We start from the raw sequence: 23,600 nt of genomic DNA, 5'->3' as shown, positions 1-23,600 counted from the left end.
GACATACTAAACTATGACGTTTTTGTCACATTTTGGACGACATACTAAACTATGACATTTTTGTCACATTTTGGACGACATACTAAACTATGACGTTTTTGTCACATTTTGGACGACATACTAAACTATGACGTTTTTGTCACATTTTGGACGACATACTAAACTATGATGTTTTTGTCACATTTTGGACGACATACTAACCTATGACTTTTTTGTCACTATTTTGGACGACATACTAAACTATGACATTTTTGTCACATTTTGGACGACATACTAAACTATGACGTTTTTGTCACATTTTGGACGACATACTAAACTATGACGTTTTTGTCACATTTTGGACGACATACTAAACTATGACATTTTTGTCACATTTTGGACGACATACTAAACTATGACGTTTTGTCACATTTTGGACGACATACTAAACTATGACATTTTTGTCACATTTTGGACGACATACTAAACTATGACATTTTTGTCACATTTTGGACGACATACTAAACTATGACGTTTTTGTCACATTTTGGAACGACATACTAAACTATGACGTTTTTGTCACATTTTGGACGACATACTAAACTATGACATTTTTGTTATATTTTGGACGACATACTAAACTATGACGTTTTTGTCACATTTTGGACGACATACTAAACTATGACATTTTTGTTATATTTTGGACGACATACTAACCTATGACATTTTTGTCACATTTTGGACGACGTATAAAACTATGACGTTTTTGTCACATTTTGGACGACATACTAAACTATGACGTTTTTGTCACATTTTGGACGACATACTAAACTATGACGTTTTTGTCACATTTTGGACGACATACTAAACTATGACGTTTTTGTCCCATTTTGGACGACATACTAAACTATGACGTTTTTGTCACATTTTGGACGACATACTAAACTATGATGTTTTTGTCACATTTTGGACGACATACTAACCTATGACATTTTTGTCACATTTTGGACGACATACTAAACTATGACGTTTTTGTCACATTTTGGACGACATACTAAACTATGACGTTTTTGTCACATTTTGGACGACATACTAAACTATGACGTTTTTGTCACATTTGGGACGACATACTAAACTATGACATTTTTGTTATATTTTGGACGACATACTAAACTATGATGTTTTTGTCACATTTTGGACGACATACTAAACTATGACATTTTTGTTATATTTTGGACGACATACTAAACTATGATGTTTTTGTCACATTTTGGACGACATACTAAACTATGACATTTTTGTTATATTTTGGACGACATACTAACCTATGACATTTTTGTCACATTTTGGACGACGTATAAAACTATGACGTTTTTGTCACATTTTGGACGACATACTAAACTATGACATTTTTGTCACATTTTGGACGACATACTAAACTATGACGTTTTTTTCACATTTTGGACGACATACTAAACTATGACATTTTTGTCACATTTTGGACTACATACTAAACTACGACGTTTTTGTCACATTTTGGACGACATACTAAACTATGACGTTTTTTTCCCATTTTGGACGACATACTAAACTATGACGCTTTTGTCACATTTTGGACGACATACTAAACTATGACGTTTTTGTCACATTTTGGACGACATACTAAACTATGACGTTTTTGTCACATTTTGGACGACATACTAAACTATGATGTTTTTGTCACATTTTGGACGACATACTAACCTATGACATTTTTGTCACATTTTGGACGACATACTAAACTATGACGTTTTTGTCACATTTTGGACGACATACTAAACTATGACGTTTTTGTCACATTTTGGACTACATACTAAACTATGACGTTTTTGTCACATTTGGGACGACATACTAAACTATGACATTTTTGTTATATTTTGGACGACATACTAAACTATGATGTTTTTGTCACATTTTGGACGACATACTAAACTATGATGTTTTTGTCACATTTTGGACGACATACTAAACTATGACATTTTTGTTATATTTTGGACGACATACTAACCTATGACATTTTTGTCACATTTTGGACGACGTATAAAACTATGACGTTTTTGTCATATTTTGAACGACATACTAAACTATGACGTTTTTGTCATATTTTGGACGACTAACTAAATTCATGACGATTTTTTTTTCAAAGAAAACCGTTCTGGAGTGTTTTTCACGGCCTCCTTTACATTATTTCATCTTATGGCACGTTTTTACAACATGTTGAAAAATCTCATTTTTTTTCGACATAGTATACTATGGCGTTTTTTTTTTGCGCCAAAATTCATGATGATTTTTTATTCAAAGAAAACCTTCCTGGAGTGTTTTTCACGGCCTCCTTTACATTATTTCATCATATGGCACGTTTTTACAACATGTTGAAAAATCGCATTTTTTTTCGACATACTATACTATGGTGTTTTTTTGCGCCAAAATTCATGATGATTTTTTTTTCAAAGTAAACATTACCATAGTTTTTTTCACGGCCTCCTTTACATTATTTCATCATATGGCACGTTTTTACAACATGTTGAAAAATCACATTTTTTTTTTCGAAATAGTATACTATGGCGTTTTTTTTTGTGCCAAAATTCATGATGATTTTTTTTTTCAAAGAAAACCTTTCTGGAGTGTTTTTCACGGCCTCCTTTACATTATTTCATCTTATGTCACGTTTTTACAACATGTTGAAAAATCACATTTTTTTTTCGACATAGTATACTATGGCGTTTTTTTTGCGCCAAAATTCATGATGATTTTTTTTTTCAAAGAAAACCTTACCATAGTGTTTTTCACGGCCTCCTTTACATTATTTCATGATAGGGCATGTTTTCACAACATGTTGAAAAATTTTTTTGCGACATGCTATACTATGACATTTTTTGAGCTACATGCTATACTATGATGTTTTTTGGACGACATGCTATACTATGAGGTTTTTTGGACCAAAGGCTATACTATGATGTTTATTGAGTGACATGCTATACTATGATGTTTTTAGAGCGACATGCTATACTATGACGTTTTTAGAGCCACATGCTATACTATGACGTTTTTAGAGCGACATGCTAGACTATGACGTTTTTTGGACGATTCTTAGAAAGAAGCGGCAGCGGGCATGCGGCCAAAATTAAGTTTACTTGAACCAGTGATCTTGAAATTGAAGAGACACAAGAGGTGAATAGCACTTGTCCTTAGTTCACTACTAACACTAACTCAGAGAGTCAAGACCACTGCTGCTACTGGTCACAGTCCTTTGACAGAGCAAGGAGGGGAATCCAATATATATTCAACAAAAGTTATTATGGTTTTGCTGGTATTGGGTTGGACAGTTCCCCGAATGTATCACTGTCGTCCTCCTTAATACACACGGATACAAAAATAAAACAAGGAAAATGAGGCACAAAGGCATCTGTGTGTGTGTGTGTAAGACAGAGAGAGAGGTCTCCTGTCCTGTTACCTAAGACAGTAATAATCAATATTGAGCACAGGGCAGGTTATCAATGACTCCCCTGCACAGCTACCCCCTGTTGGTGTCAGCTCTAATCAATTCATACTTTATCAAATCAGCACTTCACCACGAGCGTGCCCGAGTCACTGTTACTATCGTGGAGCAACACACCGAGCGTCCTCTCTGCAGTCAAAGACATGTCAGGGAAGAATTATGACCTGATGCTGTTCACATAAATAGGAAACCTGAAGCCAAACACAAAGATGCTGTTAAATCCAGCCCATAAGCACTCAGAGTGGATTCGGAAGGAAAGTTAAATTCCTTTTCTTCAAGGACTACAATTGTGTGATGGTGAGCCATCTTACAGAGGACTCCTTTCATCCTGTAGCCTCTGAATGGTAAATTAAGCTGTGCAATTATCCCCTGTGATTGACAAAGGCTATTGCAGTATCCAGTAAAGCGGGATGAAACTTAGACTCCTGTTTTATCGGCATCCTGACACCTCCTGGCTCTGCTGTGTAAACGGAGTCTGCCTTGCTGAATTCATGCCATCATCTTCAACACAAGGCAATCAGGTAATGATTCAAGCCGCCGCCGTGATGCTATTTGAGGAAATTGTGTGCATCCTTCCACCCAGCTATCTAGATTACGCTTCATCCACTTATCAGCTGCGGCAGAGCTTTGAAATTGTGACATGGAATGACGCATGATTAGTGCTGTGCTAAACAAAAGTGTAAATTAAGCCCGGCGCACATGCAATAAATTATTTTATCATTGCACATAAAGAAAAAGCAACATCTCTGGCAATCTGCACAAGGTCTTTTGAAACACTAGTTGGGACGATGCGGCACAACAGGAGGTTGCATCAGCTGCACCCCGACAATCATGACTTCTCTGTAATAATTCTAGACAACTTTCAAACGCAGAACAACACACACTGTACAAAGTTCCCTCCTATCAGTAGTAGTTGGTATAACTGTCAGGAAATGCAGCTGTGTCTAAAACACCTCAGAGGGCAGCTTAGATATAAAAGCAGACTTTGATGATCAGTATGTAGAATATACAGTGCACTCATATAGCAACGTGCCCACAAATGCACTAAACCTCTTGATCCCTTCAGTGTAAAACGTTAACCCAACGACTTGCCTGTCCCTGCTGTTTCTGTCCAATCTCTAAGTGTGTACAGAGATGGACCACAATGGCTTTATTACAGATACACCTCAACATGCAGTTTCTCATCCTGGCTTAAATATTGACTTAGTTTGTCCTTCAAATAGGGATAGACTGATCTTTACAAAGTATTTACTGATGGTTCTGGGAGGGTCTCGCAGACGTTGATAAGTGAGGGCCGTGGGGAAATGAAAAAAATAAAAGAAATACAATATGAAAGCTAATCTGCTTTCGAACACATTCTTACCAGGGATTTCTCTCTTCAGGTCACCTAAATCTGATGACAGGTACTGTTTTTTGTCTGGTGATGTTGACCTGTTCTTTATTCCTTCTACTCTCACAAATTTGAAGTGTTGCAAGTTTTTTTATTTTTTTTCTTTGTGGACTTCCACTGACTCATTATTTGATTTTTCACATTCCCCCGGTTGTCTGCAGTGCTGTGCTGCGTTGGCTGATGACAGAGGCATCGCTGGTGGACAGTTGGCCACAAAAGAGTGAAAAAAAGAGAGTCCCCTGGAAATTATTTCAAGTCGATGCAATGTCCTCGACACAACTGTGTGTGTGCATTAGAGAGAGATACAGGGGGGCTTGGATTGCTGCAGTAAAACCTTGGCATTAATCTGTTAGCCCTCACCTTTTCCCCTTCGGTGCTATCATTCTGTCAACACAAAGGCTTGACCTTTTGCTCCTTGTCGTCTGAGCTGAGTCTTAGCCCTGGCAGCGCAGTCTTTTCTTTTTCGAAGCGCTGCCAGCAGAGCAGGCTCTGAGGATGAACCTCTAGAGACATCCTGTACCAAACGGACAGCGTAACAACAATGGGACAAGGCTGCAGCATGTTGACTCAATAAGCTAAAGGACCCCGTATCCACCCCTTGTCACCTGGAGGTATGTGTTTGTGTGGCTGTATGTGTGCGCTTTCACATGCATGGGGAAATGTGTGATACCTGTGCACGGCAGAGAAAGGTGAGCGGAAAGGCCAAACATAACGACATGAAGGGCACTGTGTGTTCTTTTGCACACATTACAGGTTTATAGGCTGATTATAAGTGAAATAAGTGTACACTTTCCTATGTTTGGAAATCAGGGGGTGCGTAATTGAATGTCATACACTTAAAAAGCCTGGTGGTAGCATGGACTAAATAAGGCTTAATATCTGCATTATTGGGCTTTATTTACTCCCTGCTGCTGGTGAAGGGTGACGGTTGGTCACATTAAACAGCTGAGTTAGAGGGTGGGCAAGAATTGTGCACGGACATATGTGGTTTCCCAAAGGGTGAAACCTACTGATCCCTTTACCTCACTGTAGAGCCGCCATCGGGCCGCCATGTTTGGTTTCTAGTCGTACATCTTGACATCTGCGGTACTAGACTGTACAAGATTGACAATGACATGCAGTACAGATGTCACTGATTGCCAGACAATGCATCTGATGGTTTATATGCTAAGCTAGCATCACCACCAGGTTGACAAGCATCAGACGGCGTGACATTCACATCCCTATTGGTCAAAGCTGTCTGTGGTTTTTTGTATTACTAATATTCAACAAATATTAGCATGTTGAAATAATCAACTAAAATGCGCAATGTGAGAAACATTTTAGCTGATACTCATTAGCATGTTAACAAAGACTTTTTAGGCCAAAATACGTACAGAAACTACGGCTTTATAGGGCCAGTAGCACAGCTCCAGTCAAAATCAGCCAAACATGACATTTGAAGCACGATGACCCATTAGAACCACATCTGGTTTGACCTGGATGAAGAGGTATAGTTCATATTTGTCTTGGTGGGTTTTTCCAATTGTTGGGTGGTTAAGACACACACACAAGAGTGTAATCAAGTTCTTGGTAGGATTCCAGCTTACGATCTTTATACCATCTTATCAGCCCTTCCGCTCTGTGTTTTTCATGTCTTTCTTTTACTGTTGGAGCATGAAAAAAAGGCTAAACAGGTCAGACTTTTGGTAGTGTTGGGCTCAGTTCCAGTGGTGGAAAGTGCCTTTACTTAATGTACTTCAGGACAAATTTAAGGTACTTGTCCTTTACTTGAGTTTTCCTGTTTTGTGCAGCTTTATACTTCTACAATGCTAAATCTCAGGGGCAAATAAAGTACTTCTTACTCCACTACATTTGGCTGACACCTTTAGTTACAAGTTACTTGAAAGACTACAAATTTTCTTGCCATTTATGTCCAAATCTAGCAAAAATTAGGTGTTCCTTCATGAGTTGAGAACATTTTTCTATGCACACTGTTTCTTCTTGGATTAGCCATAAACTGCTTACAGAATATTCTGCAATTTTGTAGATAAACTAAAGCAGTATATGAAGTTGTTAAAACAATCTCAACCTCAAACATCTAGAGCAGTAAAATGTAACACACACAATAATGCAGCAGTAATATTAATCTGATACATATTTCCAAATACTTCTATTACGTCCCTCTTAATCATCAGTCAAAGTAAGATCCATATGAATGCCAGGATCTAAGACCTCCCAGCAGAACATTGCATTAAAACAAGAGGATCAACTGCATTTGCTTCACCTATCAGGGGTTTTACTCTATATATACACACACACATTGGGTTTGAGCCTTACAATAAGAGAAAGTAATCACGAAAAGATGGGATATTTCTGCAAATTGGAATGCCCTTTTCTCATTGACAAAAAGCAAAAAACTTGATTAAGACCACCTTGAATTATTACCTCCAGGATGGAAAGTGAGTTAAAGAGCCACCATGGTCTCCACACCACTCGGGGAATGTGTATCCAGTTTCACGTAATTTCATCATCCCTCTGTGTGGGTCCATTTAAGAATCAAATATATTCTTATTACTTGTGGGAAGTCACACATGCAATCGCAGGCGCGCACACACAAAATGGCCGACTGTCCCCTTGTTTTCAAGGTTGCACTCGAGTTCTCCTGTCACTCACAACACATTTGCATCAAACCACCAGCCAACAGCTGCCAATTAACAAACAGCCTTCTGCTGATACACGCATGCCACTGTCAGTTAGAGCATTGGGTGATCGCAACAAAACAACAAAATACTACAACACACACACGCCGCAGGAGGAGAAGGGCAGATTTAGGTACAAGGAAACCATCAAATCACAGCTAATGTTTTAGAAAGGGAGGAATGAATTGGGCAAGTGGGAACAGTGCAACGACAACAGAGAATGTTCTGTGCCAGGAACAAGGCTTTCAGGATTAGCTCCGTCATGCAGTTACAGGGGTAGAAATAGTCGTTGGCTCGATGAGGCCTGACAGACTGAACAGACACACAAACACACAGAGCTACACACACACAAAGCAGCAGCGGTACAATTTTTGAACAGACAAAACACTGAGTAATGCACCCCCCTTGTAGACACTGTGGTCCTAGTGTGTGTATAGTGGAGCAATTGGAGAACACATTTATATTAAACTCATACATAAATTAGCCTAAAAATTTGCTTCTATCAGCAGCATCTTTGTATCTAATCAACTAAGCTCTTATGCCAAAGTTAGGTCCATAATAAGGATTTTTAACATTCTTTTTTTAAAACAAGAATTTTTATAAATGAGTTATCAACAACACAGAACAAACGCTTCCAAGCTACAGTAGATTGCTGCAGGATTGATGATAACTTCCTTCATGCAACTATACAAAATGTACCTATTATTGTCAACCTTGAATCAGCAAAGCGCAGGCATGGCGATACAATGTATTAATGTCCATTGCCACTAGATGGCACCCTCTTCCTTTTCATTTTCAATTCAGCTTCTCATTCTTCCGCTGATCAGCTGATTGTGGGGAATGGCAAATACATGTTAAACCTGACACCAGAGGCCAAACATTAAACAAATTGGAAAACAAGGAAGGTGTAGAAATGTTAATATTTATTGCCCACAATGCATATCAGAAAATCACAATCCATTCTAAGTACTAAACTAAATTGCAGATAAATTGCATTTTAACACACCACCGACTGACCTTCAGCTTCAACACACATTAAAGCCTATAATTCTGCTGGTTTGGCCTCCTCCTGAGCTCGTTTTTCTTCTTTCTTTTTCACGGCCGCCATGTAACTGCTACAAAACGCTTCGTAAGAATCAAGTAATTTCTGATCCTGGTGCTGGAGACAAGAGAAGCACAGATTGATGTGCAACTAGAGGGAGAGGCAGCTGACTACTTCAGTTCAATAGTTAAAATGGTTTACTATTGCCGTCTGTGTCTTCTATCTGTGTTTCACTGACCTTGATGCTCTCATACATCTCCTTCTGAAGTCTTATTAGCTCCTTCCTCTTTAGTGCTTGCTGTTTACGCTGCTCCAGCACACTGTCTCGCACCAGCCGGTAGGCCTGGATCTCTTCTAAGCGCTTCCTCTGCTCGACCTCCTCCATCTGTGAGTCCATCAGCACTGGCAAATCCTTTTGGCGTCTGTATGCGTACACAAGGATTTAGTGTATATATGTATACCACAATTCACCACCACAAGAGCTGACAATGTACCTCGTGCACCTCTACAATTGTGTCTCTAACCGGGATGAACAGTTAATGTTAGACTCTAGTTACTGTGAATACTGAAGACTTATTCTAACAAATACAATGTTGAGGCACTGGGTATGTTCCATATAAATGCAAAGGGAGTATTTTGAGACCAGATGTTAAACAAATCTCAAACTATAGTACACTAAACCTATAATCTACTTTTGTGTCCTCCCCCCACCAACTCATAAAATTGTGAGATTGGACAATATGTGAGGATGTTGACTCAGGCAGGACAAATAAAACTAGAACTATGCTAGATACATTCAGTTATAGCTTGGGGAAATGATGGACACACAGTCCCATGCCTTATCTTTTATTCCAAGTTCGTGTATCCAGATTGATATCTGAGAAGCCTCTTTGGCTTTGGCTGCAAGCATCATATTCTTGTGTTCCTCCATTAAGAATTGCTTTTACAAGTAACATAGCATATATTTTAGCGGACACAGAAAAGGAACAAAAGGGGCATCATATTTCTGTAAGTGCTATAAGGACCATTCCAGAAATGGAGGACATTTGGGCTTGAAATGTTTGAATAAACCTTCTCTCTTACAATTTTCTGCTACATATTCATTAATAATAGATAATAAACTATCAAAGGCTTGACTGGCTCAGCTTACACATAAATGGTAAAATTTTGATTACATGTTTTATTTGTTGTTCGATAACCCTACTCTAATCACAGGTTGCTAATCCATGCTAATGTTAGCTTTTTCTCAGGAGTAAAAGCTAGATATTTATCTAGCTGTTACTGCTGACCAAGGGGACACATGCTAAAGCTGTAAAGATGCATGAGTGTGTTTACATAAATGTGAGGATATGAGAGTAAAGTTTATTGCAGGATCATCGCACACCCCTGACAGACGAAGAATCCTTTTCTTAGCTCTGATTGCAGGCCACAGTGTCAGCAGCCGTTAGCAGCCGGACACACGTGTGGCCGTGCACATGCGTAACACACCCACAGCAGGATGGCGAGGTGATGGGAGAGGGGCACATCTCATTGGAGCAACGAGCCGGTTGGGGCCCTGAAATAGCTCTCTAATTAACAGACCCAAATATCATCTCATTTATCCTGGAGAGGGATGGACAGAGAGGAGAGATGGAGGGAGGGAGAGTAACGGGAGACTCAGGGGGAAACTCTTTCCCTTCAAACCTTTTACGCTGAGAAAAGTAATAAGGTGACGTATAATTTACACGTAAACAAGCAGGAAAGCCGTAGGTGCTTGTGACCCAAACTGTGTATCAATATTCAGAATTGAATATTGATACACATTAAATTCCGATTGAATTAAATTCCGATGAGTGCAGCTCATTGATTCTTTATAGAAAATGTTGCTGCAGTAAAAGGTTTGTGTGACTTTACTTATTGCCAGTCATTTAGTCACTGAAGTCAACAGTGCAGTTTGTCATGTATAAATGAACACATATAAGAAAAACATACATTTTCACTATTTTGTGTTTCTGTGATATATAATGCAATAAAAAATAGGGACATTTTCACTCGATTATATGAATAACTGTATTCACAAAGAATAACTCATTCTAGAATAACTGGGGTGATTTTTTAGGGTTGTGCATCTGCATAAGAAAAAAAACAAAACAAAAAAAGGCCCAAAAAAAGTGGTTTGGAGTCAGCAGTGCAGGCATTCAAAACTATTTTTAACCTGTTTTTGATTAGCATCGTCCCCTCTGTAGCTGAAACACATGACTTTTTGCAACCAAATCTTCCTTTTCTCTCCTGTTTCTTGCTCATTTTGCTGTGCACATATTCAGTCTGCATGTCTTTAAAACAGTTAAAAACTCAGAATATCCAAGAACTCTTAAATTGTAATCAATTATCTTTTCTCGGACAGACTTCTCTTATAGATTAGTCAAGAAAAATGAGCTCTCTCTTTGCATCAAACAGCAAAAAACTTCACACTTTTGCTGAGATGCCACTATTGCACACGGGCACACTGAAATGTCAAAGCTGAAACAACATATTGTGCAGCCCCAGCATGCATCATTCTCCTCTGTAATCCATGCATTGCGCTTTGAGGCCAGAGAAAGTACGCAATGTGACACTGCTGTCCACTGCACGAGATGGAGCGAAGGTCTTAAACACAGGAAATTACTAGCAATGTCCTGCAGATATGGTATGAACCAATCCGCTGCCTGCATGTCCACCAGCATAGCCGCATGTATACTGGACATAAAAAATCCTCTCATGCCATCAAGCACTGCAGCTAAGGCTTACTTCAGGCCTACAAAGCTTGAGTCACACAACAGCTACATTAGGCAACTGGACTGCGTACTACATATTACCCAAAGGACTTCAATAGGGGAAAAAAGAAAGAGAAAAATACAATACTGTGACAATTTTTTCTCTTTGCTGCTGTATTATTTTCATCACGGCCATCTAATCACAGAATGAATCTGAAGGTGTAACCAAGGTGTTTTACGCAGAGGAGCATAACTAGCAACAATGCTGGCTGTAGCCTCTTACCTCGCCTCTTTGCAAAACAGTATGAGCAGCCAAACAGATGGAAAAAAAGGAGGAAAAAAGGGAGTAAGTATAGGAGCACCTGATGAGGTGACTGAAGTCCATGTGAGGACAGGAGCTGGTGGTGTCAGTCAGTTTCTGATCGGATGGACTGAGAGAGGCATCTGGATCTGCAGCTGGAAAATAGTCAATCAGAAAAGACGTCATTAAGAAAACAAAGTGCCTAAATAAATGTGTGTATGTGTGTATATCTACAGCACAATACCTGGTTCTTTGCTTTCATCTGTAGCAGCTTCATCACTTGGTTTTTGCTGGACTCGGTTGAGATACTTGAGACGACACTCTAATGCCTAAAAAGACAGTAGAGCATTTATTCTCACGTGTATGTTTGAGTACACATGAGGCTAATATAAAAAAGAATGTCAGGATTTCCATATCATACCTTTGAGATTTTTATGGAAAATAGAGACTATAGTGGAAATTAAGTTGAAAAGAACTTCTGGGTTACCTTGGCAGCGCGTCCTGGCTCAGCCGTTTCCCAGGACTTTTTAATGGCTTTAATCTGGTCAATTCTCTCCGTGTCTTTCTTCACCTCGATGCCCTCGGTTTTGCTCTTGTCAGTGACAACACGCAGGGTCCAGTTTGCCTTGGTTAGGTCAAGGCCCTGCACAGAGGAAAAGAAAAAAAACCACATGCTCACATAAACATCTGAGCTGAAGGCCACTGTACCACAATATATGATGTCTCTTTCAATAATCAACTCAGACAATCTGATACACAAACAGCTAACCAGTTACCATGGATTCTATGTATTGTTCAAATGTCTGGTCTGTTGTTACTCCACCAAGGAACATGGGGAAGTTATGTGATGATCGCCGTCTGTCTGTCTGTCTGTCTGTCTGTCTGTCTGTCTGTCTGTCTGTCTGTCTGTCTGTCTGTCTGTCTGTCTGTCTGTCTGTCTGTCTGTCTGTCTGTCTGTCTGTCTGTCTGTCTGTCTGTCTGTCTGTCTGTTATCAACAATACTAAAAAACGGATTTGGATGAAATTTTCAGGGAAGGTCAGAAATGACACAAGGACCAAGTGATTAGATTTTGGCAGTGATGCAGCTTATAGCCTGGATCCACGGATTTGTTAAAATATTTCTGTATCACTGCGGGATAGTGTCATGGCGTCACTGTCACATGATTGCGATCCTACTACAAACTGACCACTGCGGACTTGTCGGAATTTATCCATTGGAAATGATACAAAGAACAATTCCCGCCGCCTGCTACATATTTAGGTTACGCCATTCAGTGTCCGTATATAACATACAGATGCATAACATACGCCTGTGCTCAGTGCAAGGTCATTTTGTTTGTGGGTACATCTATATAAAATGGCCTCATTCTATGTTGCCATGATTTCTGATCATCAAGAACTAATAAACAAATGCTGCATTTCTAAAGAAAAATGCTGCATTTCTGACCATGCCATATGAACGAACAGCTTTGGCGGAGTACAGCGCTCTCTGAGTGCTTTTCTTGTTTATTTATTTGGAGATCATGACATCTTTTTCCTCCACCCAAAGTTGTGCTGCTAACACAGGATTTAGGGTTTAATGTGTAGCACAGTTGAGAAGAAAAGGCACTTATTATGTGAATGAGGAATTTATCAAGCATTAGTCTGAGAATTACACACAAGATTATAGTGCATGACAGGACAAGTGTCTCTTATTCAGTCTGAATACACACAGGTCACTCTGGCAGAGATATGGTTGAAGCAGTCTCTCTAAGAGGGGATGCAACAAAAGCTAATAAAGATCACAGATTATTTGGGGTCAACTTTTTTCAGACATATGTTTAGCTTAGCAGCAAAGTGGTCACTAGTAGGAGATAAGAAAAAAGATCCTTCCACAACTCATTTTTCAGATTGTGGAATATATAATATGTAAATAATTCTGGTCCTAATTTGCAGTGTACAGTACTGTGGTGTTTGTTGTTGTCTGTCTCAGTGCTGTAGCCAAATATTACCATTTCCTGCCTGGAGCCAGATTTGGAGTTGGCAGCTGGCTTCATCTTCTTCTTGTCAGCTTCGCTTTTGTGCTTGGTTTTGGGCGTGTCAGATTTGTGACCATCACTGCTTGGTGTGTTACTGGTGGATGAAAGCTTCAAATCCTCAGGCTTGTATACTACGTTTTGAAGAAGAGATCAGGTAGATTTAATCATTCAAATGTAATCTACAAAATCTGTAGTACTAACAACACAGTGTTGAATTCTATGTTACATAAAAGCAGTGACTACTGTCTCTAAAAAAACCTATTCTTCCTAACAGGCAAGGTAAAGCATATTTAAAGTGGGAATGTGGCAGACAGTGCGCATGCTGTGTGGTCGCATGTGTGCTAGATGGCACTGTTGCACTTTAAAGCTGAAACGAACACAATCCCCGGCTTAGATGTAGCATTAACGATGAGTCTCACTTCTGCGATACAGAGGCGTAATAATCCATCATTTAGCTGACACCCTGCCATTCTGCCCGAAGAGCTTTTGGTGCATGCTCATTCAGTTACTTTTATCTCAAGTCATATAGACATTCAGTGTTCAAACTGGATCTAAATATCAGTCATGTGTTGTTATAATTCCAAGCATGAGACATGTATTAAAAACTGATTAAGATGAACTAACTTAAATAGAAGGTAAAAAAGAAAAAAGCTTCTTAAGGAAAAACCCTATATGCTCACATATTTGCACAGTAGCCCAATAAAGAAAATGTCACAGAGGCTGGCAAGCAAATGAAAACACAAAGCTCAACTGCATGTATAGCAACCCCTGACAGCTGACCGCTTTGACAGTATATACTGGGATTCAAAGCAGGGATGTGAAAAATGTGCATGCATTAAACATGGGCAGCGCAGTATTTTGACTACAGCTTGCTAAACAGCTTGTTAAAGAGGTTTCAAAGCTTGCCGTGACATGTAGTGCGTGTGTATCCATGTAGCATGTAGGGAGCATGATCAAGGGCACCGCCTCACCACTGAGACAGAGTTAAACTGGGCGAAATTAATTCACTTTCCTGCTGAGATATTTCCCAGGGCACCAAGGGGCAAGAGCCAACTTCATTTGACATCCTATTGACCCATTTTCAAAAGCTTATTGGGAAAACACAGGAGGTTTGCGTGGACACTGGCGTATACGTACACGGACAACACGAGCATACCTTAACTTTGTCACACATTTATGAAATGAAATCTGATGTAAATGGATAAATAAACAAACAGCAAATCTAGGACAGTTACAAATCATTAGTGTTCTTCTTGCATAGGACACACACACACATATCATCTGTAGATTTCATGCCACGCGAACTGAATGGATAAATACGAGGGATCACTGTCAGGGGCAGCAGAGAAAAGAGAAGGAGAATTCAACAACTGGCTTTTCTCTTCGTGCAGTCATGCAAACTGTCCCCATGCAGCATCCCTTTCACATCAACATCCACTCATGCTGCGATTTATTCATCCCCTTCAAATGTTTTGAGAAGCTTCTATGAAATTTCAAAGCCCTGATTTTTCAATCGATTCAAATTGTGCAGCGTGATTAAAGGCAGAGAAGCAGAGCTGGTGGCAGAGGATGGGATTACTGCCTCAGTCAACAACCAGTGGGCATAAGAAATCACACTGATCTGCGAAAGCAGCTGTATTCATTTGGCTTTCATTAGGCCTGTGATTACAGGCCCCTGGCTAGCGGAAGCAAAGCATCAACTGCGTCTGCCTTGGCCCCTGACACTGCCTACTGACTATCCGCAGCACTTCATGCTGAACACAAAAAGAAGCTGCACACAAACAAACATGAAGGGCACATTAGAAAATCCATTCAGAACCCACGGCTCAAATGACTAACTTGTGCTGCACTAATAAAAATGGAAGTGCTTCATGGCCCATTATAGGCATATTTGGGGATATTGGAATTAATCATGCTTCATGCATATTGAGAACCTCAGATCAAGATTTTTGTGTGACTATATGAACCTAACTTCACAAGTGTATATGTCTTGATGTCTTGAAGGAAAGTACAATATATTTAGCTGACTTTTAGAGACTTTTCCCCCCAGGCTATCGCTTGAGCATCTTATAAAGGCTGGTTGATGTGGCATTTGTGATCTTTTTCAGTACGTACCTCTCATCTCATTCTTCTCCAAGTCTTTGAGCACACGAACAAAGGCCAACTGAGATCCATCCAAATCCCAGCTCTTATGAAGCACCTCTGCCTGCACCATGTACTTATGACCCTGTGAAACACAGACAAGTAAAGTTAGCGTAAAAAACACCCACACTGAAGCATAAACCGAACGTGACAGATATACACGATACAAAAAAAGACAAAGGCCTTAAAGAAGAACAACACATTTTGTTTTTGCTTTTCTCTGTCCCCTTTGACAGAACCACATGCTTTGCACAAAGGGAGAGAGGAGGCAGAGGGCTTGTTAGCCAAGATTATATCATGGGTGATAACTCCCACATCCATCACATTGAGCAGAAAAGACAGAATTTAGACAAAATTCCAAGGTGAGACTCAAGCTGATAGAGCAAGCCATGCAGAACGCGCCCAAAGTGGAAAATTTGCTATATATAGTTGCATTTGGTCTGATGGCAACATTTGGATCTGTAACAGAGCTAAAAAAACATTTTGTAGAAAGTGATTTTGTTTTTATGTAAGTTGATAACACCAGAGACAAAATGAAAGCCACGTTGACTGTGTTTGTTGATTTAATGGCCTTATAGGTGTGTTTAACTCTCACTCTGATTACACTTTCAGTGTCTTTGCCGTTAATCCACAATTAGTGAGCATCAGTATGTGTGATGTTGTGTCCCTGCTGCAGTGAACAGCACCTTAATCACTGAACCTTCTAAGTCTTGATCAATCCTAATTCCTGATCAATAGCAGTTTCTTTCTGGCCAGCTGCTGATCAATGGTATCTGATTTAATCCCTCTTAATAAAACTACTGTTACTTTGTTAAGTAGAGAGATTTGGGATCAAAAAAGTCCGACACACATGCGGGGTTTAAACAAAAGCTTCTTGTGGCAAAAATATGGGCTTGTCGTTAAAAGGTTTAACTCACTGCTATGAAACTGAGCCACTGCTGAGAGAATATTAAAATATTCGGTCGCTCTCCAGATGCATAACTGGTATTTCTGACAGCAGCCACAGCAAAACAAACAGACATTTCTTGTTTATTTTTTTTTTTTGAGCTTAATGCACTCATGTTTTGTGTGCATGTGGATGTCAGTGTGTGATGGTACACACTTATAGAGCACGCCATATGCTTTGGCAACCACCAAACTATGACAACAGGTCTGTTAGATGGGGGGTATTCAGACTATACACTGAATCATAAATCATGCACAAATGGCTGCTCCCTGACAAGCACCGATAACAATCAGACAGTAACAACAAAACCAGCCCTCCAGTTTCTGCTGCTCTTTTTGTCAAAATTTGGTCTGTGAGAATGCGTCTGTGTGGGTGAGTGCAAATTCATGTGTGTGTATATATGTGTGTGTGTGTGTGTGTGTGTGTGTGTGTGTGTGTGTGTGCTTACAAGTAAGGCGTTATCTGGCAGGAAAAATTGATATGAACAGGCAGCAAGCAAGTGGGTGAGAAAGACAGAGAGGGAAAGTGAGATGCACATGCAAGTGAGATCACTTAAGTGTTTGAGTAACAGCAGATACCACGCAGACAGTTGTCGGTGATACCATAGTCTCTGTGGGAGGCTGAAACTGGTCAGTTGAAGAGTCTGATTTTGCAACTGGACTGTCAGCTGCATTTCTTTGCTGCAGAGTGGCCTGGGTGGGGGATCCATTCTTGTTCTTTTCATCTGTGCAACTGGGGTCTGCAACAGAAAAAGAGACATTAAACAAAGTGTATGTCTGAGAAAAGACAAACATGGAGCCTTTTTTGATGAATTCTAGCATCTTAGAGTCTGAATGGCATGTATTTCCAGCCAAACAGGTAGACTGTCTCTGTCTTAATGGACTCTAGGATTGTACAAGAGCTTCAGTGCAAAGTGCGACATTTGCATAAAAAAAAAGACAGATCTTAGAACACTTTGTTACTCTTGTCGTGGAAATGGTGTACTGCACATAGTGACTTAAGAACTATGTGCCCCTAGGTGACACAAAAGGCAAGCTACTACTGTTTTGCTGTTTACACACTCTTACTAAAAAGTAAGGAACTACTGATGCTGCTTTTGCTGCTGTGGTATTGCCATCTTTGCGTCGTTTGGATCGTGAGGCTTTGTGCTTTCAGACAACGTATAATTTGATTCAGGTCGGGCAAATGCCATTAAAAATACAGGGGCAGAATTTTCACTTGGCCCATATCCAGGCTGGAAGGGTGTTAAGAGGATAATACTGAATGAACAAGATTAATGTGTTTTAAAGACTGTACATTTGCTCATAGTAATGCTGCTGCTATTCATTTCTTTGGGGATAGGTAGTTGCGGAAAACTGCTAAAATGTAAGAAAGAAAAAAGGGACAAAAGAATAAAAGGAAGGAGGGCCCTGTTGTCTTAAGCAGGTTCAGGCATATAATAAAAATCTGCTTGTAATGTTGTGAGCTGAATTATAATTATCAAAGAGAAATAAAGTTGCAGGGGCCTCACTTGTCACCTGAAGACAAATGAGTCTTTTCTTGACTGACAACATTTTTATCCCACTTGGATCTTTGTCAGATTTTTTTTTTAACAAAGAAAGCCATCCATCCATACTCATGTCATGCATCCTGTTAGGAAGCACTACCACTACCTGAATACATGCAAGCCTTTTGTCTAAAAAGGTGGACATAAATTGCGTGCCATTTTGTTTCTCTGTTTATTTTATACTTCTAGATGCTATAGGCAGATGTGTGCCTCTCCTTCAAGTCAACTTTATTTGCATAATTAAAGAAACAGCCAATTAACACGACATTGAGTTTTGAAAGCCATCACCTGCCAGAGCTTGTCGTTTATGGCAGTCTTCTTGTGCTGGAGCTTCAAGGGGAGACACGCCTCAAAAGCAGCTGTTTCATGTGTTAGATGAGTAGATGGGGTCTCAGATTTAATTGGACAAAAGATGTGTGATGAATTTTGAAGTAATTTAGGTAAATATAGAAGGAAGCACATATGATTAGTTTATTTTGGATGTACAATATCGATGACTGATTGTGGAACTACAACTATAACTGCAGTTGGAAGAAAATTAAGTAGTCGCTGTTAACTCTGACAACTCCCCTGTAAAGCTCTAACCTGACTGGCCAGTTTGAACTGGGAAGGCAGGCCCACTGCCTTATGCACAGTGCTCCCTCACCATATCTTGATTCACTTTTCGCGATCTCACCGTGTCGTAGATTTTTAAACTGTATTTGATATTGTGGATTTTTTGCTATATCTCGGGATTTTGTGGTATTTGTTATATATTGATTATTTGAATTATTTTTGTGGGAAAAAAAGCATTTATAGCCAAAAAAAATTAAAACTACGTAAAAAAAATGTATAAAAAATAATCATTCAAACATATTAAAAGAACATTAAATCGACATAAAATGTGTAGCGTGCAGCGCTGGGTGCTGATTGGCTCAGCGACCGTAGCATCAGTCTCCTCCGTCTCCCATGTATAGCAGCGTTCAGCATCTCGCCTTGTCCATTCTCACTGTGCAGCACATTCATCTCATCATCATCATCAGTACTACACAGCTAATTCTTCATAATATTCATCATTTAAGCTGTAGTATTTTCACTGGTGAGTATCCATATAGAATTGTATATGTTGTTAAAATTATATAGGTCTAAGAGTGTAGAAAATGTTTAAGAGCATAGGAAGTGTTTAAAAGAGTGTGGGAAAGGTAAATAACAGTGTGGGAAAGGGCTATAAGAGTTTGGGGACGGTTTATAAAGCCTTAAAATATATATAAATAATAAAATAAATATGGTCGCTACTACACGGATTGCTGGGGGGTCTGGAACGTAACCACCGTGAAAACGAGGGACCACTGTATACTATTCTGGGTGAGAAGCAGGGAATAGGCTGTGGTGAAGGCAGCATAATGCAATACTAACTCCTACTGATTAAGTTTTGTGTTGAAGTAATTATTCAAAAGTTTTTCCAAGTTTCCCTTTTTTTCTGTTTGTCCTTTTGGAGACAGCAAATAAATGTCTTCCTGATCTTCCTGAACATTTTGAGCATAATTCTTTGTCCTTGACATGCCTCGCCATGCTACCTACACATCTCCTTACAACACACCCCAACAGTGTGATAAGGTCAGTGGTTTCAGGTGTTCTTAATCATCCAAAAACCATTAACAGTGGAAAACATGGAAAAAATGCAACAAGAGAGACACTAATACATAGGCTATACTTAAAATTACACATCCATCCATCCATAATCTATACACCGCTTAATCCTCATTAGGGTTGCAGGTGGGCTGGAGTCTATCCCAGCTGACTTAGGGTGAAGGCAGGGGACACCCTGGACAGCGTGAATGCTAATGATTTCATCACTAAATGGATATTTAATCAATATTTTTTAGACTTTGCTTTGAGTAACTCATTCTAATCTTCATGTAAATACTGTTTTCACATCTGTAGTCCTGTCTACTGTTAACTGCGCTGCTGCCTGTGTGGTAAGGAGGTTTTTAATCTTAATGAGACCTTTCGTGGTAGAATAAAGGTTAAAAAGTAAAAATAATATGTTAAATATTTAGAACGGTGTTATGGGGAAACAGATTCTGTAAATGGAACTTTCTGACAGACAGATAAGAAGCAGTCTCACACATCTTTTGCTGTGAACACAATGGGTTTCATTCAACATTTACTTTAGTTACTGCACCTAATGATTCCTCACCTTTGTTGGCCAGGAAGAAGAACACCGGAATTATCACCTCGCCCTTTCCAGTTTTGCTGCACACTTCCTTCCCCTGGTCCAGAACAGACAGGCGTATAAACACATCTGGCTTGGAAGTTTCAAACTGAATTGTTCCTAGGCTGTCTGATGTCACCTGCACACGGTAACTGCAAAAAAAAATAAAATAAAAAATTCAAATAACTGAGGTACAATTTTTCTCTCAGAGTGTCCTTAATTTAGTTTAGAAACTGTAACAATAAATACCATCTGACCAGTTTAAATGCTGTCCTCTTTTTTGAACTTTTCAATTAAACATATACCCTATAAATCTCTTACCGACAAATGACATTTTTGTCATTGGGAACATAATAATCCTGGAATTCCTTCACTGAGAATGCATTGAGTGGAGTCTCACGGGACGGTTTTGGAAAGGGTTCCTTCAAACCAATCAAGCGCATCGTCCACGTGGCATCAGCAGGTGGTACTTCAGGTGTGACACCCTCTGCTACAAAAGTGAAACCAAGCTGGCACAAGAGATGGAGGAAAAATATGAAGAGTGTGTAAGTCAGATGTAAATCAAGAAAACTACAATGAGGACATCTGTCTTTCTTTTATATTACTAGAAACCTCAAAATTTGTATTACACCACGCAACAACAACTTCTCCTCAAACACAGACAGTAAGTTTGCATCCAGTTAAGTCAGGCTGAAGTTTCTGAAGTGCTGAGGTGCATCCACAGACCTTATTGGGTTGATAGAGATGGGGTACCACTTTATTGCCGATCGTCTCCACCTCCTCTCCTGTGTCATTATTTATGACGTACAGCGCATAGTAAGGAATCGGGGAGTAGACCATTGGTACCAGCAGCATCTCCTTAGGAACCAGGAACACCTCTCTGTACAAACAACAAAAGCTCTGACCAAAGTGTTTTTCCACAGCTTTTATTATGGATGCATCATTTTCACTTTACTATGACAAGTTAGAGCTGAATCCATGACTTAAAGGATTTTGGCAGTTGGATTATGTTCATTTTGTCATCTTACTATAAAACAACGTTACTTTAAAACCGACAACTCAATAAGGAAAGTATGGTTTTACCTTGCTGACATGTTTCAACTGCATCTGCAGTCTTCTTCAGAGCATCATTTGACGTGTAGGACAGCAAGATGAAACCATACTTTCTTTATTGAGTTGTCGGTTTAAAAGTAATGTTATTTTGTAGCATTATGGCATTTGGTAAGAACGGGGACATCATTCACTGACACCACAATTCAACCACTGCTTCCAAACCTGCTTGGTAATTCTCCTTCACTGACAAGGCTAACCTTTAAGTTACGATGTTGTCTCACCTAAAGATCAAGACCCAGGAGTTGGCTGTGTCTTGAAGAGAGACAGAGTAATCAGCAAAGGCGATTCTGGTCGATTCATCCTGTTGACAAGGGTAGAGCTCTGCTTTCTTCTTGGAATTTTCAATGATATACCTGTACGGAAAACACAAAAAAGGGGAGAACACATTTAGAAATTTAAATTTCAAATAAAACCATGAACATAATAAAAAGAACAAGACAAAATCTATTCTCAGAAAACACAAACTTCTACTCAATGTTGTGCATTATGAAAGAAATCCAGTGAAGAAGAAGAAAAAAAGGAAAATAAATAAAACGACTTCACTGGAGGAGAGGAGATGCACTTTTCCTCTCAGCGTGATCTTTGACTGAAGTGGATATTTCTGTCAGTTAAGAAAAACACACGCTCAAAGGTTGGCAACACCCAAGCAACCCTCCACCCCTCTTCACCCTCCGTACACACACATTGACCGAGCTTTCAGCGCTCATGCACACACATACTTCCCCAGGCAGCAGGTCATTCAGCAGACGCTGCTAGCCGATTGGAACGAGGAGAGTATAAACAGCAGATGGTACCACTGGGAAAAGATGGAACACAATGTGGAAAATGCTCCCTGCATGGCCCCCACAGGCTGCCACAACCAGGAGAGGGAGCACATTCTGGGCATGCAGTGCAACAGAGAGTCTAAGTGCATGCCACAGAACTGCAGCAGGAGCGCTCGCATCCTCTCAGATAATTACATTTGTATTGAGATGCATGGCATGAGTGAACATGGTTTTTATTACTCAGAATTGCAGTTGTGTATTTTTACCGTAGCAAGAAGGCGGCATGCTTGTCTGCATCTGATTCAATCTTCGGCCACATGTCCAAAAGGATTTTAGATGCACTAAGATTCTCCTTCGTTCCTGAATGACACAAGCACACAGACAGAAAAGCAGCGGCCATTAAAGATGAAAGACAATCCATGTTACTGTCAAGCACATGAAAAAATTATTGTAGCTGACCTAGTTCAGGCTAGGAATTGCAAAATGCATTCTTGCCTCATTCAGTGAGAGGTGACAGGAGATTATTCTCACCTTGACATTAACTTTCACACCCATCTTAGCAGACAGGTAACCACTCTGACAGAACACAATTTCTGTGTATTACTATGTGCTTGTGTGTGTCTGTAAGTGTGTGCTTGTGCACGTAAGTGAGAGATATGCTCTGAAGAGACAGCTGAATGATTGAATTTTTTTTTTTCACATCTGGCATGTGGCAAAGGTGTCCTCAGATTCTCCCACCGCACGTCCCTCAGCTCTCTTTTCAAATGGCCACCTTTCCAAATTGAACATTATAATGTGCCAAGGCTGGCTACTGAGCGATGAAGACCTATCATCTTTGTAACCAAAGAGAAAACACATACAGGTACAAAAAGAGGCAAACAGATAAGGGTGGAAGGAAAGCAGATTGTAAAACAGCAACGAGGCAAAGAGAGATGGAATATAGGGTAAGCATCCGGTTGTTTGAGGTAACCCGTGTCATAAACGGGCATGCTGGGGAATTCAGTCATCTAAAATAACAGTATTTCAGTTCTTACTTTTCTTCTCAAAGGGGTATTAGACAGTCATTGTTTCTAAAAATGTGACTGGTGTTTTGCAATTAATCTAAGTGCCACTTTGAAAGCTGCACTTTGCGCTTTGACTAGTCAGTGAATAAAATTTGAGAGAACTTAACCATGACAGGCCAATTTCGTAGAAGTCAAGCTGCTCAGCCTGTG

The 23,600-nt window shown here is 39.7% G+C and overlaps 1 protein-coding gene across 4 annotated transcripts in view; it reads right to left on the bottom strand.

Annotated features, from left to right (window-relative positions):
• adgb (androglobin) overlaps positions 1-23,600 on the bottom strand; it is a 50,924-nt gene that overhangs the window by 1,322 nt on the left and 26,002 nt on the right. The window contains exons 23-35 of one of the 4 annotated variants that reach the window (XM_035951018.2): positions 22,653-22,746; positions 21,844-21,975; positions 21,236-21,389; positions 20,831-21,018; positions 20,495-20,661; positions 17,348-17,508; positions 15,797-15,908; positions 13,655-13,812; positions 12,151-12,306; positions 11,908-11,992; positions 11,725-11,818; positions 8,869-9,052; positions 8,343-8,747 (exon numbers count right to left, since the gene is read on the bottom strand). In XM_035951018.2, the coding sequence (XP_035806911.2) occupies positions 8,631-8,747; positions 8,869-9,052; positions 11,725-11,818; positions 11,908-11,992; positions 12,151-12,306; positions 13,655-13,812; positions 15,797-15,908; positions 17,348-17,508; positions 20,495-20,661; positions 20,831-21,018; positions 21,236-21,389; positions 21,844-21,975; positions 22,653-22,746 (1,802 nt within the window). In that variant the 3' untranslated portion in view covers positions 8,343-8,630. Of the gene's footprint in view, positions 1-8,342; positions 8,748-8,868; positions 9,053-11,724; positions 11,819-11,907; positions 11,993-12,150; positions 12,307-13,654; positions 13,813-15,796; positions 15,909-17,347; positions 17,509-20,494; positions 20,662-20,830; positions 21,019-21,235; positions 21,390-21,843; positions 21,976-22,652; positions 22,747-23,600 lie in introns of those variants that run through there. The other 3 variants (XM_035951020.2, XM_035951019.2, XM_055015704.1) reach the window with 3 other exon arrangements.

The sequence above is a fragment of the Amphiprion ocellaris genome, chromosome 12, assembly GCF_022539595.1.
Source record: "Amphiprion ocellaris isolate individual 3 ecotype Okinawa chromosome 12, ASM2253959v1, whole genome shotgun sequence".
Taxonomy (NCBI): domain Eukaryota; kingdom Metazoa; phylum Chordata; class Actinopteri; family Pomacentridae; genus Amphiprion; species Amphiprion ocellaris.
The sequence above is the reverse complement of the archived record's forward strand: the minus strand, read 5'-3'. Positions and strand labels throughout refer to the sequence as shown.